This window comes from Phacochoerus africanus, chromosome 7, assembly GCF_016906955.1.
Source record: "Phacochoerus africanus isolate WHEZ1 chromosome 7, ROS_Pafr_v1, whole genome shotgun sequence".
Classification (NCBI taxonomy): Eukaryota; Metazoa; Chordata; class Mammalia; order Artiodactyla; family Suidae; genus Phacochoerus; species Phacochoerus africanus.
The window spans coordinates 8,020,391-8,034,060 of NC_062550.1; the positions used below are offsets into that span (position 1 = coordinate 8,020,391).

Here is a 13,670-nt window from a genome sequence, read left to right on the forward strand (position 1 = left end):
TTCACTGAAGATGCTAAAGAAAGAAAAACTCCCTTGTCCTCACTAGCAGCACGTTCCGGAGGACAGTAGAGGTCTGCTCCCACCAAGGGTTGGAATGGGCAGGTATTTGCTGGTACAGAATGTCGGCACTTTATGTTAAACAGTATGATGCAGACTGGGAGGTCCACACAAGTGCTAGCACATGACCGGCATACGTCCCCCTCCCCCACCCCGCCAGCCATCTGCTTTGTATAGAGGGGCACCCCTTCAGGTCTGTGATAACTCTTCACAAAAAGCAGTTTGATACATTTTGATTCCAACATAAGTACATACATGTTGGTAAGAACTGTGGATTAAAAGTTGCCCCCTATTCGGCCCAGAGTACTACTACATGGATGCTTTAAAAAAAGAAAAAAAAAAAAAGTCTTTAAATACCGAAATAAAAAAAGCGACGAGAAAAAAAAAAAAGGTCAAAACCAAAAAAAAAAAGGTGCAATACTTAAAAGTCTTTGCTAAGTTATACCTGCCTAAGCAAAACCACATACACAGGAAATACACAACACAGAGAAACAAAAGGAAACGCTTGAAGTACACACTGGTTTAAGAACATTCGTTAAGTAAACGTTTCTGTCAGTGATGGCCTGGTGCTGTAACACGCCACGGCCTGGCACAGGTAACGCTCAGCGAGAGAGGAGCAGAGAGGGAGGAGCTGCGGATGCTTTCAGGAGGCTGCTCACCACTGATTTTTTTCTGTTTTTGTAAAATGAAAAAGAGAACCAATAGAAAATTTCAATTCCGCATTACCTGACTTTTCGGATGAATTTCTCCTTCCTGATTATGCAAGAAAGGGGGAACACCACAGTTTTCCTGCTTTTGAGACATCACATAATTAAAAACGATCTTTTCATCTGTTCCCATTCAAACCAAAGAAAAGGCTAGCATGAAATTGAACATATTCAGAGGCGCCTAGTGACCACTTACTTAAAAAAAAAGAAAAGAAAAACAGAAATAAATAAACACACAGTTGCTCCAAGAGGTACCTCCTGCTCTCCTAATGTGGGGGACTTGGCAGTGCTCCACTCTACTGCTAGGTCAAGAGAAAAGCTACGGAAAACTCGGGCTACTTTGCCAAAGTAAAGGAGCTCCCTGCTTTCATCATTAAAAAGCACTCTGTTCAAATACAGCCCAACGGGGTCGCTTCAGTAGCAGTGACTCCCCGTGCTCGTGTGTTCTCAGAGTTAAAAACAAAATAAAATAAAAATAAAAAGCAGATGGCCGGCCAGCCAGCCTGCGGACTGTCAGCAATGCAGCTTTCTGAGAAGTCGGGGTGGGGAGAGGACACAGGCACACACACACACACAGAGACAGAGAGAAGGATGCACGCGAATGCACATGAACACACGTGCACACACATACCAGAACGAGCATGCCTGGGCAGTTACATGTGCCAGAACACACTGGTATTTATCAACCAGCCAATCACAAATTTTTTCTTTTTTTCTTTTTCTTTTTTTTTTTTTTTTTTAGGTTTTTTGTGTTTTTGTTTTTAAAGTGAGGCTCCGTCAAGTCTTCCCTCCCCCCACCCCAACAATTCTTTTGAATTCCCCTCCCTCCCAAACATGGTAGACCTAAGGACGGAAACACACCCAGTGCAAACAAAGTTAAAAAGCTATTTTTTTTTTCAGTATATATGTTTCTTAGCAACAACTTCCATATAACATGAAAAAAGTGAAAAACTAGAAACTAATTTTTTTAATTTTTTTGTGTTTAAATTTAAATGGTATGTGTACTTGCTTCACATTGTCTTTCTAGGTTGGCGTTCATGATTCAAGTATTTCAAGAGTGATATGTTCTCTTTTTGGATTCATATTCCAAACGAAAAAACTGAAGTTATAAGGGAGGCAACTATGTGCTCAGACAGTCTGTCAATGACCCACCTTTTTTTCTCTCTCCGTTTTCTTTTTTCCTTTTAAAAATGTATTTATTGCAAGTTGAAAAAAAAAACGAAAAGGTCAAGTTAGTGCTGCTGCTGTTCCAAAAAAGGTCACGAGGTCAGAGTTGAAAGTTCTAAGTTCAGATTGAATCCGACCCTCCTCCCAGAAGGTCACCAGGTAGTAAAGGAGCAGGGCTGCCCATCCTATGGGGATCTTCCACGGTTGGGACTCCCCACAAGCTAGAAGAATAGTTTGGGGGCCCCCACAACGAAGCGCCAGCAAGGTCGGCCCCGCTGCCGCCACCAGCGCTGCTGCTCCACTGCCCGAGCCCTGTGGACCCACCAAAAAGATTCAGAGCAGGTCCGACGGGATCTGACTGGGTCTGGCTGGTCTCCAGGGACTGCCAACCTGCTGCGGGCGCGCTTGGGGTTGCCGCGGGCGTAGGGGGCTGAGCTTGTGCCAGAAAGCGGCTAACTTCGTCGTCGGTGGCAAACTCAGCCAGGATGGTAGTGTTTCCCAACACACACCTAGAAAAAAGGGGAGGGAAAGAGCTGTGCACTGGAGCACGACCCTAAGGGCACGCCGGGACTGCCAGTTCTGAGTCTTGGCTACTCGACAGTGTGGTCCTGGGACTAGCAGCTGCCACGCCCCCTGGGTACTTTTCAGAGTCACAGGATCTGAGCCTGCATTTTACCTAGACCTTCAGGTGACTGCAAAGAACGGCAGGAAGGTGTCACTCGGTCTCCCTTGGGATGTGGAATTTGTGTGTCAAGCAAAATGTCCCATCTCTTTTTTTCCCCTCGGAAGTGCAAGATCGAAACCCAAGCATCGAGGTGACCCAGCTTCCCCATCATTGCTTGTCCTGTGTGTACTTTTCTGTCATGGCATCTGCAGCCACAGGAGTCAGCTCCTTCCTGTTCACCAGCGTGACAGTGGCAGGAAGAGGATGGTCAGAGTCTGACCCAGCCCTTCAGACCACAGGCAGAACACCTGCTACTTACTAAGACCACAGTATTTCATCCTCACCCACAAGAGGTCAGAGTAAGCAGCTAGATTCTATTATTTCACCTTTTCATAACAATAGGCCTTGTCTAACAGTACTAAAAACTTACTCGCTGCCTCACAAATCCCTTACATTTGGAATTCTGATTACCGATACACACTGGACAGTCCGTGCTTACACAGGTAGAAGAGATCAGCCACCTTGGTACCCAAGCAACTGCTTAAGTGATGACGCCGTCTGTGTGCATGCTCTCACGCATCCCTGTTTAATTAAGCAGGTGCCCAGATACTCACATGTGCCTCTTGGTGCATGTTTGTCAAGGTGAGCGCAAGATGGGTACTCACATGTGCAGTGCAGTTTGGGCCTTGGCCGCCTCCTGTTTGGTGCTGTATCGGATCAGGGCAGTGCCCTGGGTTAGGTTCAGATGGAATGTCAGCAGTGGGCCATGCTGCATGCAGATGGTTCTCAAGGTTGACCCATCAATCTAAAGAGTAATGACAGTCGTGAGATAGAAACTGGAGGTGGGGTGGGAAAAGGAAGTCAAGTGACTTTTCTTATAGTTGAGAGTAAAAAGGACTTTTGGTTCACAACTAATAGCATCAGCACCAAGTAAGTCTTGGTGAGATGAATGAAGAACTCAAGGCAGGGCAAGAGTGAATTGAATAAGAGGCTCGAAAGGCGAATCTTAAAATATTCAAAGCACTGGGTTCAGATTTAATGTGCCCATTTTGTAGACAAAAGTTTGTACAAACACAGCTTAAAACGGAAGCATACAATTCAACCTGTGGTCTGTTTCCCTTAAGAGGTAAACAAGTGAATCTGTGTTGATTGGTTGAACCTTAAAAAGCAGAAATAGGACGGTATCCAAATAAGAATTTAAGAGAATGGTACAACCACTATGGAAAACAGTATGGAGGTACCTCAGAAAACTAAACATAGAACTACCATGTGATCCAGCAATCCTACTCCTGGGCATATATCTGGACAAAACCTTCATTTAAAAAGATACACGCACCCCTATGTTCACTGCAGCACTATTCACAATAGCCAAGACATGGAAACAATCCAGATGTCCATGGACAAATGAATGGATCAAGAAGATGTGGTATATATACAGCCATAAAAAGAACGAAATAATGCCATTTACAGCAACATGGATGGAACTAGAGATCCTCATACTAAGTGAAGTGAGTCAGAGTGACATCACTTATATCTGGAATCTAGTATATGGCACAAAAGAACGTATCTACAGAAGAGAAACTCATGGACATGGAGAACAGACTTGTGGTTGCCGATGGGGAGGGAGTGGGATGGATTGGAAGCTGGGGGTTGGCAGATGCAAACTACTACATTTGGAGAAGATAGGCAATGAGATCCTGCTGTATAGCACAGGGAACTACATCCAAGCACTTGTGATGAAACATGAGGGAGGATAACGTGAGAAAAAGAATGTATGTGTATGTGTAACCAGGTCACTTTGTTCTACAGCTCAAACTGACAGAACATAAATCAACCACAATAACAATATCTTTTAAAATTTAAGAAAAACATTCACGGTTCTGAGCATTACTTTTTTTTTTTTTGTCTGTTTGCCCTTTCTAGGGCCGATCCCACGGCATATGGAGGTTCCCACGCTAGGGGTCTAACCGGAGCTGTAGCTGCTGGCCTACACCACAGCCACAGCAATGCCAAGTCCGAGCCGTGTCTGTGACCTACACCACAGCTCACGGCAACACCGGATCCTTAACCCACTGAGCAAGGCCAGGCATTGAACCCGTAACCTCATGGTTCCTATTCGGATTCGTTAACCACTGAGCCACGACGGGAACGCCTGTATCATATTCTTAACTAGGTTTATTGACGATGCTTAGTCCAACATTTCATTTTGGGGAAGGGAACAAGATTACTATTGGAATGGCCTTAAAAAGTTGTGCTATTGGCAACAGCAGTGGAAACATTCTGTGGTTTTACCAAGGAAACCCTGCAGGATGAGAACTGGCAGTTTTTATCAGAGTTCTTTATAGAAAATGATTGGAGAAACAGCTCTTAGCATTGTTTTATAAATGAAAACTGACTATATAAGCATGTCAGTATATGCCACAAGTGACTTTTCTGAACAGATATCCTCTAAATAAACCATGGGTGATGACGAATTTATTCAGGTACCAAAAATTTGGCCTTCTAATTTTTTTTTTTTTTAATGGCCACACCCATGGCATATGGAAGTTCCAAGGCTAGGGGGTCGAAATGGACTGCAGCTGTCAGCCTACACCACAGCCACAGCAATGTCGGATCTGAGCTATGTCTGCGACCTACACCACAGCTTGAGGCAATGCTGGATCCTTAACCCACTGAACAAGGCCAAGGATTGAACCTGTGTCCTAATGGATACTAGTTGGGTTTGTTACCGCTGAGCCATGATGGGGACTCCAGGCCTTATAAGCTTTTAAGCGATGACTGAGATTAGTCTGCTATTAGGTGGTTTGATTTTTTGCATTAATCAACTTAATACAAACACAGCCAAGCCCTATATTTGTCTTATATACATATACAAATGTACTTACTATTTTTCATACGATAACACAGGCTCCTTTCAACATTGCTTTTCTCATTCTAACCATACATGTGACAACTCAGAAATAATGAGGCATATATAGCTTTGAGTGCAGTTACATAAAATGTTCATACTTGAGTCAACTCGTAGCTAAATAAATAACCCAGGACTTTCAGCTGAGTTGATTGGAAATGGAGATGAAGAGCCAATCAAAACTGTTGCTCATGTTAACTGTATTTAGAAAATTGTCTATCTCAACATGTACGTTAAAATATGAGCTCTCGATTTACTCAACAAATAGGTTCACTGAGCAAATAAACTTAGGAGAATCTGTATTTCCCCCGCAGAAGATCAGGATACGTCAGCATATTAAAGGGTCTAAGAAGCGTCAAAGCAAAGGCACCTGCTTAATTTTGTTTAATCAAGTATGTATTTCAAACATATTAGGCCAGAGACCTGTTAATATCTCATGGGAACACTCTGGAAAATGCTAGCTTAACAAAGTGTGCATGAATCCATTTATGAATTATTTATTTATGTCTTTTTGCCTTTTCTAGGGCTGCTCCAGCGGCATATGGAGATTCCCAGGCTAGGGGTCTAATCAGAGCTGTAGCCGCCGGCCTACGCCAGAGCCACAGCAACTCAGGATCTGAGTCGCGTCTGCAACCTATACCACAGCCACAGCAACGCCAGATCCTTAACCCACTGAGCAAGGGCGGGGATCGAACCCGCAACCTCATGGTTCCTAGTTGGATTCGTTAACCACTGCGCCACGACGGGAACTCCCATTTATGAATTAAAACACCAGAGATTTCACTCTACTTGTCAAAGGGCGGGAGGCACAGAGGACTCCTTGAAACGAGCTCTGGTAAAGGTTGTGCTATCAAGTGCAAACGAAGGTCATGGGTTCAGTTTCCATGGGTTCATTTACCCCCATTTGAGTGCTCAACATAATGCTGCTGTAAATACGTCAGCTTTCAGGCAACCCAAGTGAAGGGAGGGTGGTCTGGTGCAAATGAAAACCCACCACCACAGAAACAGTCCAGAGGGCGTGTTCTGATGAGAGTCAGAGAGTAATGCCATCTACACAGAAGAGGGTAACAGACAGAAAATTAAAAGCACACACGGCATTTAAGCTACGAAATCGACACATTCTTCTACTGCAGGGATGACTGGTTAACTGGGCGTGTAGGAAGCATAAAAACGGTCAGCGCTGAGGCTCGAGTCTTACGGAATGAATAATACAAAAACGGGTAACTTCTTGGGACGTGGCTATGACACTTCAAACACTCCTTTCCCATTTGGTTCCAGATCCTGACAGGCCAGTCTACACAGCAAGTGATCTCTGATAAACAGAAATCACCAGATCGTACCACCTGACTCTCACTTTTTAATAAACTACACGTGTGAACGTCACCACCATGAAGGCAGGTGTGAGGCTAAGTGGCCAACATCCCCCATTCAGAAGGGGACTGCAAGCCTTGGCTGGGGAGGCTCAGCCCTGCAGACAAGACCTCTTGCAGTGAGCAGGAAACAAATGCGCTCTGCTATCTGCTGACCGCCCGCACCTCTGAGTTTCCCTCCCTCCATGCGATCAAGTCCCATCTAGAAAATCCCAGCAAGCATGAGATTACCTGTGGAGTGAGATTGTGAAGAACCAGCCAGTAACTAGGACGCACTGAACCACCATCACTCCAGGTAGAGCCTGTAAGCAGCCAGAAGGAAAGATCAGGACGAGCGATCGCAAAATTAAGAAAGCCACGCGTGAACAACATTTTCCCACAATCTGCAGGCTTCTCCTTTTTAGAGATCATCTCTTTCCACCTCGCCCTGACCTCCCTGACCCCGTCACTGAGCGGCCAGGCCTCTTCTCCCAGACCCTGACCCTGACCCCGACCCCTGGCGCTCTGCCGCCGCCTCTGCCAGGCACGTTTCCCCAGGGCGCTCACGCTGCAGCTCTCGGGAGCGTGCGCGTCCCTTTGCCCGCCTTCGGTTTTCCACCAGAGACACCTCGTCCTCCGCCAGACACCCGCGACCTCCTCTCGTGAAGACGTCACCGAGTCCTCCACATTTGTGGGAACATAAGGCCCCGGCTCCCGGAGGCAGAGCCTGCTCACCCGAGGCAAGCCGCGAGTCCTGCGTCCCCCACCCCCGGACTGAGCGGGGCGCTGTGCTGCTCCAGGGAGATGACGGCTTGGGATTGGTCAGGCCGGGAGGTGGGCGGGGCAGCGGTGTAGTGTTCCTTGAGGAAATATGGTTTTTCCACATCTTGTTGGAGAGATGAGTGGGGTTGTGTCCTATGGGATCTGGGGACCATGTTGATTTGTAATCAGGGAACTTGGCTGTAAGAAGAGAAAGTGAAGGAGAAACTAAGGTTAGATAGGTCACTTTGATCAATGAATACATACATTACACACACATATATATATATGCATGCACACAAGATAAATACACATTATATTCTGAAGAGTGTACATTTTCAGAGTAGCAATACAAAATAATACTGTCCTCTGAGCTTATCCGATATAAAAATTTCAGTGATTACTCTGAATTGACAAATTAACACAAGAGCTAAACAGTTAATAACTAATTCTCTACTGCTTTCTCAGCTCGGTACAACCTGAAGAGGAAGATAACTTCAAGAAAAGTATTCTTAAAGCCACCAGCCTTACAGATATAGGAGGATGTGACCCCCAGCAAACTGAAGTGTCGATTCCATAAATACTTCTTGATGGAATAAAAAGTACATTAAAAATTATACTTGCCTTGATCCACAGTATTACATAACAACACTGAAACAGATTTTTAAAATACAATCAATAAATAGCCACCGAGGGCGTACTATGGTTTAAGGTGGCAGGCAAATCAGTGCTGTGAGTAAGGTCAAGTTACTCTCAAGACCTTCAGGTTCAGATGGGAAAACAGAACAGACGAACAACAGAACTGGTCACCCCAGGCAACATCACACACGTTCAATACACAGAGGAGAAAGACAATGCTGGGCTGTCGGCAAAAGCTTTGCCAAGACAAGTCCTGAAGGATTTACATAAATGGACGGGCTCATTGAGACAGGAAATTGTAAACCGAGGTTTGACTTAAACTCTCTCTGTACCAACTGCGTCCCCCCAGTTCTGGCTGAAGGGCATTTCCCAGGGCAGGGAGGTAAAGGAGGTCATTGAGGTCAGCTGGGGGCTGTTGAAGATGCTCTCAGAGGAGTTCCCGCTGTGGCTCAGTGGGTTAAGAACCCAACATAGTGTCAAGGAGGATGAGGGTTCAATCCCTGACCTCACTCAGCGGGTTAATTAAGGATCGGCGTTGCTGCCAGCTGTAGCCTAAGTAGCAGATGTGGCTTGGATCCTGTGTTGCTGTGGCTGTGGTGTAGGTTGGCAACTGAAGCTCCAATCTGACCCCTACCCTGGGAACTTCCATGTGCCGCGGGTATGGCCCTAAAAAGAAAAGGGAAAAAAAAAAAAAAAGATGCTATTGGGGGTTTTTGCAGTCGATTCAGGAGGCAGTGTTAAATCTAAGACCAAAACCTGGGTGAAAGCAAATGGAAGGGAAGAAATGGATCTGAGAGAGAAGAAATCTCTTGGGAGATGAGCCAGCGAGCCAGCGAGCCAGGGAGCCAGGCGAGAGGGAGGACAGAGGTGCCGTGACTCAGTGATATGGCAGCACCACTGTGGAAGGAGTTCACTTAAGAGAAACAATTTAGGGGGTGGGAAGGTTTATGTTCCGTTTTAGACAAGTTCAGGGTGATTCTTGGGTCACCTCTCAGGTGACTGTCCATTTGTAAACAGAAGATGAAAATAGATGGAGTCCCCTGGTGGCTCAGAGGGTTAAGGGTCTGGTGTTGTCACCCCTGTGGTGTGGATTTGATCCCTAGCCTGAGAACTTTCACATGTTGTGGGTGCAGCCAAATAAAAAAGGAGAGAAAAGAGAGGTGTGGGCAATTAAAAGGAATAAGAGCGACGAAAATGAGTTTTTACATGTAAAGGATGCAGTCCTATAAAAGTATAAAGAAGGGTGGTGGTTAGAAACACGGAACACGAAGCTGGCTCCTTCAATCCTGTACACTCACTCAGGCCTGAGGCAAAAGCATATCGGCTCTTTGAGCCTCAGTTTCTTCATCTACAAAATGGGGTAAGAGCAGGACCTCCCCAGAGATGGGTGAAGGCAAGAGAATTGCTGCTGAAGGCTCAGTATGCTGCCTGGTCTGCAGGAGCATTACTGCTGCACTGTTGTTGACAGAGGTGGAAAGAAGATGACAATCTGTAAGGCCATTAACCTGCAGTGTCTCAGGAAGTAAGCTAAGGATTTATTTAATTTGCATTTGCCTGGACAAAGAGCAGAAGCCTTAAAGACTTTGATGGCTTAAGGTCCAACTCTTGCAAGATCGAGGTGCCGATTACTAAGGACTGGCCTCCTAATCTGTAAGGGGTTGTGTTAAGGAGGGGACTTCAAAAGCTTTATTATATCCATCAAGTTTTCCATTCCCTATTGTCTTTCAAAAACAAACAAAACAGCAATCCACAAGGGACTTGTAGCAAATGATGCTGGTAGAATTAACATTTTCTTTTTCTCCCTTGGCCACCTGGCCTCAGCCTTTATCTGTAAGTGGAAGAATTTTTTTTTTCCTGGAGTTCCCGTCGTGGTGCAGTGGTTAACGAATCCGACTAGGAACCATGAGGTTGCGGGTTCGGTCCCTGCCCTTGCTCAGTGGGTTAACGATCCGGCGTTGCCGTGAGCTGTGGTGTAGGTTGCAGACACGGCTTGGATCCCGTGTTGCTGTGGCTCTGGCGTAGGCCGGCAGCTACAGCTCCGATTCAACCCCTAGCCTGGGAACCTCCATATGCCGCAGGAGCGGCCCAAGAAATAACAACAACAAAAAAGACAAAAAAAAAAAGAATTTTTTTTCCCTTTTTTTTTCTTTTTAGGGCCACACCCACAGCTGCCGGCCACAGCAATAAGGGATCCCAGCCGCCTCTGTGACCTACACCACAGCCCACGGCAATGCTGGATCCTTCACCCACTGAGCGAGGCCAGGGATCAAACCCGCATCCTCATGGATCCTAGCTGGGTTTGTTACCTGCTGAGCCACAAAGAGAACACCCAGTGGAAGAATTTTAGAGAAAGGCCAACTCTAACTGGCTGCCTTAGGAATAACAACCTGGATTTAACTGGTTCTTCCCATGGCCCTTGATGTTCTTGGCTGACTGGTTAAAAGGGAAGCACCTGTGTTGCCCTCTCAACACCCAGCTCCCTGCAACTGTGTCACCTCTGCCTTGGTCCCCAAGGTGCACGTGTTTCATCTGCCTCTGTGAAGCTGCAAGTCCCCCGAGGATATGACCAGTACCAGAGGTGTGCTCCATCTACGCTGACCTAGCTGGTCAGCTGCTCTCACGGTATTCCTTAACAAATAAACACCTCTTTCCTTCGGCAAAGGCAACCCGATGGGACGGGGCTGGCCAAGGGGAGTCAGACAGGTCCGGTGCATACCTGAAGTGCTATGAACGTTGGTAAAGGAGTTGTCAGAGGCACTGTAGGGCCAGGCACCAGGTGAAGGCAGCGAGGTGTTGAGGGAAGAATTAGACCCTGTGGATGAAGAACAAGACAAAAACATTGCAGATAAACGTCAGAATAACTAGGGGAATCTCGAAGTCTTTTAACTTTTCATGAGGAGAAAGAACAAACTATATTTAAAAAAATAAAAGTGAAAAGCTATGTAGTCCTATATTTTCTGGTTAAATTATTAGATACTAGCAAGTACACATGAAACCACGGGATCGCCAAATATGAAAGTCCTGGGTGCGGAATCAATGCAAGGGGTTTACTGCACTGACTCACCTGTGGTGTTATCCCGCAGAAGTTGGTGGTCAGTATCTACAATGGGAGATGTGGCTGTGCCCCCCAGCACACTTCCTGGGGTGACATAGGGGTCAGATTCAGGGTCAATGTTTTGGATACCTTTCCATGGCACTCCTGGTTGGAATTCTGAGATAAAGAGAACAAATACTAGAGGCACGAAGTTGTTCAAAACCTGGTAGAGTTATTTTTTTGGTATAAGAAACAGATCTGAGAAAAGTTTAAATTATCAATTTCTTTCAGCTCAGATTTTCACCATCGAATTAATTATTAAAACAAAAAATGGCCTGAACATATATATACACTTTGCCAGCGGCACCACTGTGTGATCACACGTCAATCTTCTCTGTGCTTGTGAACTTGATGCCAGAGATCCGGAGCGTCTGGCCCCCCAACCCTGCTCTTCCTGCTCCCAGGGAAACGCAGGCCTGAGGGCAGGGAGGCAGGAGTGAGTAGCGTGGTGCTCAAGACATCCTGGACGAGAACTGGGAGAAACTGTGCGTTGGTGATGAGACACTTCTCCCGCTTATCTCACTGGAAAGTGGCTCAGATGCACAGGAGAGAACACAGTACAAATGATGACTACTACACAGAATGTCCAGGAAAATCCAGCAGGAATAATCGGGCTTATCATGAGAAAGCCTAGGATGTGCTAAAGAGTTTACCATTTTTTTCACTGATTAAAAATTTAAATCGGGAGTTCCCGTCGTGGTGCAGTGGTTAACGAATCCAATTAGGAACCATAAGGTTGCGGGTTCGATCGCTGACCTCACTCAGTGGGTTAACGATCTGGTGCTGTTGTGAGCTGTGGTGTAGGTCAAAGACGCGGCTCGGATCTCATGTTGCTGTGGCTCTGGCGTAGGCTGGCAGCTATGGCTCTGATTAGACCCCTAGCCTGGGAACTTCCATATGCCACGGAAGCGGCCCAAGAAATGGCAAAAAGACAAAAAAAAAAAGAAAAGATCATATTTAAAATTATGTGATAGAATTGATAAACTTATTTTCCTAATCAGGAAGAGCTGTATGTCGTCTATATAACCAATATGCAGTATACAAACCTGCTTTAATAGAAACTACACATATTCAGAGCACAAATACACCTGCACAGAGAGGTTTAGAAGGACATACACCAAACTTTTTACTTTTTGCTTTGTTAATTAAAAAAAAAAATTCTACAAAACAGATGACTTGTATCACAATAAAAAGACAGAAACAAACAGCAAGTGGTCTCGTTGCACTTGCCACTGCAGTGCATACTTGGCACCTGGTCATAAATACTTGCTTAATGAATACGCTAATCAAGTCAACGGACGTGTCACAAGAACCCACGTTACAAGGCCTCCTTTGCGTGGATGAATGCCAAGTCTGAGCTCCAAAGTTACTACTGTCTTTTACCCCCAGACTTCACTCCACTGACCTCCTGTGGCTCACCTGAGCCTGTGCGGTATTTAGCACCCCGTAACTTGCCCTCTAGGTGATCCGGTGTCCACACCTATCTTCCTGACTGAACTCTCCAGCAGAAACACCCTCCACCCCCCTGCCCCGAAGGAAATCCTCTATCTTCCCACAGCACAGCACAGGCCCTGCTTTCATCAGACAACAGTTACTGAATGAAGGAAAAAAAAAAAAAAATCAAAGTGAGAGCCTTAGTAAAGTAGGTAGGTGGCAAAAGCAATCGGTTCAGAACCTGAAATGAACAAATACAAAATAAATGATACCCCAGAAAAATAAAAAAAATTCCTGGACAATACCTGGAGGCCAACTGGCATTGCTGGATTTACTTCCGATTTTATTTGTTGGTGGAGATTTGGCAGGTAACCAGCTATCACCAGCAGGACCCGTATGGCCACCCAGCGTGTCACCCGGGATGATATCAAACTGGTTGTACGGGGACCCTCCTCGGGTCTTTCCAGGGGCCACTATAGCGCCTGAGAAAAGAGAGGGGTAACCAAGTCACACCAGGAAGGACGCCTCTGAACAGAACGTGTTGACCTTTCTCTCAGAGCAGCTCAGACGCAGGATCCTGCAGCGTGGGAAGGGAAGAGGGCACACTCGCGAGCCAGTTCGCAACTCATCAGAGGGACGACCTAAGCACCTCACCTTTCCGAGCCCCTAGGGTTGTCACGCACGCGGCACTGTTCGCATTCCTGAAGGCCCCTTTCAGTTTTAAAATTCCATGGTCTTAAGCAATGAACAGAACTTTCGGAAACTATGAATCATACCATTATCCCCACAGTTTTTACACTAACGTCTCAAAGATGAGGAACAGGAAAACGACTAAACAATTTGCGGCACATAAAAGGGTTTGGGACTACATTTCTACTGACACCAACCCACC

At 45.9% G+C, this 13,670-nt stretch overlaps 1 protein-coding gene across 5 annotated transcripts in view; it reads right to left on the reverse strand.

The window, feature by feature from the left end:
• Positions 1–597: 597 nt before the first annotated feature.
• Positions 598–13,670, reverse strand: part of TNRC6B (trinucleotide repeat containing adaptor 6B) — a 246,590-nt gene continuing 233,517 nt past the window's right edge. For all 5 annotated transcript variants that reach the window (XM_047786192.1, XM_047786193.1, XM_047786191.1 and 2 more), the window contains 7 exons: positions 13,084–13,260; positions 11,315–11,461; positions 10,967–11,062; positions 7,588–7,812; positions 7,105–7,175; positions 3,261–3,400; positions 598–2,440 (listed from right to left, as the gene is read on the reverse strand). In XM_047786192.1, coding sequence (XP_047642148.1) covers positions 2,053–2,440; positions 3,261–3,400; positions 7,105–7,175; positions 7,588–7,812; positions 10,967–11,062; positions 11,315–11,461; positions 13,084–13,260 — 1,244 coding nt within the window. In that variant the 3' untranslated portion in view covers positions 598–2,052. The remainder of the gene's footprint in view (positions 2,441–3,260; positions 3,401–7,104; positions 7,176–7,587; positions 7,813–10,966; positions 11,063–11,314; positions 11,462–13,083; positions 13,261–13,670) is intronic.